Raw genomic sequence first — 2935 nt, 5'->3', positions numbered from 1 at the left:
CAAATGAAACGGTCAAATGCTCATGAAGTGACTCTCAGAGCAGTTCTGGAGATGTTGTTCATGTATTTATGTCCTAATTTAGTGAGATGGCAGACGTTAATATCACCGGAAGCGTCACGCGCGCTTCAGTACGAGTAGTAAACAAAACCGCGTGTCAGCGCCATTCATTAACACAGTGACACGCAGAATTCATATTTAAATAGTCGTTTTGCAGCTTAATATTTACAAATGCTAGTAGGAGTGGGAGTGTGCTCACTTGTGTGTGCACATCGGGGCGGAACTCCGCTGAGCACGATGTAATGCAGAGACAGAAATGACTGAATGCAAGCATTAGTTTAAATTCACTGACATACTGGCAGGCCGAAAATATTTTTTTAAACCATTAACATAAACAACAATTATGTAAAACAATAATATTAGCCAATAATGTTAATAAGGATACTCTGCGGACAGATACACAACAAATTAACAAGCTGTTAGCTGTCAGACAGTAACGTTATGTGTGTGCGCGTTCATGCGCAGCGCTCGTGTTTTCAGAGCTGCACGCTCTCATTAAATCTCACACAATAATATTCATATATCGTCGCCATCTTCCGCTTGTAGTTCTTCCGTTTTTTTCTTCTTTACCCTTTGAGGACCGACTAAAACACTTACAGGCATATGCTTTGTCTGCCCCCGTCAGTTCCGGAAGAACTGAAGCCTCGCTAGTCGCTACCTTCAGTACCATCGGTACTTACGCTACTGAAGAAAAACAAGTAGCGGCAGGATTTTAAAATGTAAATACCGACTTAGTACCTGTCTATTTGTAAATCTAACAAACACGTCAGGGACATTTCACAACTAACCAACAAATAAACACTTATATACATAAATAAATAAATTAACCAACTAACAAATAAATAAAACCAATGTAACAAATAAATGACAAAAAAAATACTATCAAAAACAAAAACAGATTAAGTAAAACTATAAATAATATAATATATAATATAATATACAAATTTTCTTAGGCAATACTGTGCTTAACTGTCAGGAAAATAAAGTCACAATGACAAAAACAAACAAACAATGGTCCTAAAAACAGTCTTTGTTTTCTGTATGCAAAATAAAATTTTGTATCGTAATTTTGTGATAAAATTCAGCCTAGATTTGTTCTTGACGGCATAGTGAGATCAGGAAAAACAACACCTGTGTAGATTTACTATGGATTCAGGCAGGTACTGCAACATAAACAGAACCCAATGCTAGATCCCCAGAAATTGTGTTGAGAGTAAATACTGACCGTTTTTAAGACCGTGACTGTGACCTGCAGTGTGACTGCTCTGAGAGCTCTGCGTCTCTCTGGGCTGAGGACTGTCAACATTGGTCTCTGTAGACATCAGTGGCACTGCTACGCCTGCTGCAGCCTTCCTCTTAGCTCTCCTTCTTTCAGAGGAACCCTCATCTTCCTCACTGTCACTCTCACTCAGGTCATCAAAGCCGAAGTATTTGATCCTGTAGTTAGAGCTTCCTGAAGCAGAGTCGTCATCCTCAGCCACAGCATCAGTGTCATCAAACCCAAAGAGCTCCAGCTTACTGCTCTTCGTTTTGCTCTGTGTGGGTCTGGATCGACTAGAAACCCAACAGACAAACAGTCAGAATCTCACACATGTAGACTTTAAATCAAACATGAAGGAATGAGGCCAAGTGAGAGCAACCAATGAATTATGAATTCGACAGAATTACTGGCATCTAAGAGGGTTTTATCACATTTTGCTTCATCTACGTATACCCGATCGGTTGGTGTCTACCAATTAGCACTGGTTAAACATAGGGCTGTGCAATTAATTGCATGCGATTGTCATGCGCATCTCGTCAATAAAGCCGGTCCCATGATTAGTAGTAAATCGCCATCACCTGCTTTCAGGGAGTGGCATTTAATACACAGAGCCGTAGTTCACTGACAAGTAGGAATGGGACGATAACCGGTTTCAAGGTATACCGCGGTTTGGAAAAGTCGAGTCACACGACCCCTCCCCCTCCGGTTGGTGCAAGCAGTCAGTGAGAGTCAGCTGTGTGTGGGATGGCCGAAGGAGGTGAATCCCTGGAACTTTTTCCCCCGTCGAAGAAGATGAAGTCTGCCGTATGGGATTTTTTTGGGTAACGTAGACTTAACCATGTTCCGTACACAATGATGTTCTGTACAGATGACGTTTTAGCACCGATCGCTAAATAAATACTTCCAGGTCATACATAAACTATATATCTGTGTCATCTTCATTTCTCCCTCTTTCACCCCCGATCAGATGACGTTTTAGCGCCGATCGCTAAATAAATACTTCCAGGTCGTACATAAACTACATATCTGTGTCATCTTCATTTCTCCCTCTTTCACCCCTGATTAAGACAGAGACCCACTCGCCGTTTGTTTCAGTGTTGAAATAAATACTATTTGACTTGCTACCGAGGCAGATAACATGGCTAATTAACTAGCTAACGTCAACTAGTTTCCTCCCTCACGTTACTTCACAGAGCGAGGAATCGCAGACTAAAGTACTACGTTTCTGCGATTTAGTACAACAATTAAATTTAGCTGGTATCACGTCTATACTTTTAAGCCTCCTGCCATTGTTTACATCTGTTCAAAATCGCGACATTTCAAAAACAAACAAACTGCTGGCTCTCAGGTGTCTTTGCCACTGTTTGAGTGTTGTACGGAGAAAGACCATGTGTGTGTGACACTCGCGCTCTCTCTTTCCTTATGTGTGTATGTGCACACATCCTCGTACCTCACCGCTCCAAACCATAGCTCCAAACTTAATCCGGGAAAGGTGAACATTCCTGCATCATAACTTGGACTGAAAGATGAATGTGTAGAAAGCGAGCATGTCTCCAAAAACCTTGTTGAGCTGCAGGTTTAATGACTGCATTTTTTTACAGAAATTATGTTTTGATT

At 41.1% G+C, this 2935-nt stretch overlaps 1 protein-coding gene across 1 annotated transcript in view; it reads right to left on the bottom strand.

Annotated features, from left to right (window-relative positions):
• The window catches only part of LOC107660482 (wings apart-like protein homolog), a 64234-nt gene that overhangs the window by 36926 nt on the left and 24373 nt on the right, over positions 1 to 2935 (bottom strand). The window contains exon 4 of the mRNA XM_016449792.1: positions 1283 to 1611. Within this exon, the coding sequence (XP_016305278.1) occupies positions 1283 to 1611 (329 nt within the window). The remainder of the gene's footprint in view (positions 1 to 1282; positions 1612 to 2935) is intronic.

Source organism: Sinocyclocheilus anshuiensis, unplaced genomic scaffold, assembly GCF_001515605.1.
Source record: "Sinocyclocheilus anshuiensis isolate Anshui unplaced genomic scaffold, SAMN03320099.WGS_v1.1 scaffold1449, whole genome shotgun sequence".
NCBI lineage: Eukaryota > Metazoa > Chordata > Actinopteri > Cypriniformes > Cyprinidae > Sinocyclocheilus > Sinocyclocheilus anshuiensis.
The sequence above is the reverse complement of the archived record's forward strand: the minus strand, read 5'-3'. Positions and strand labels throughout refer to the sequence as shown.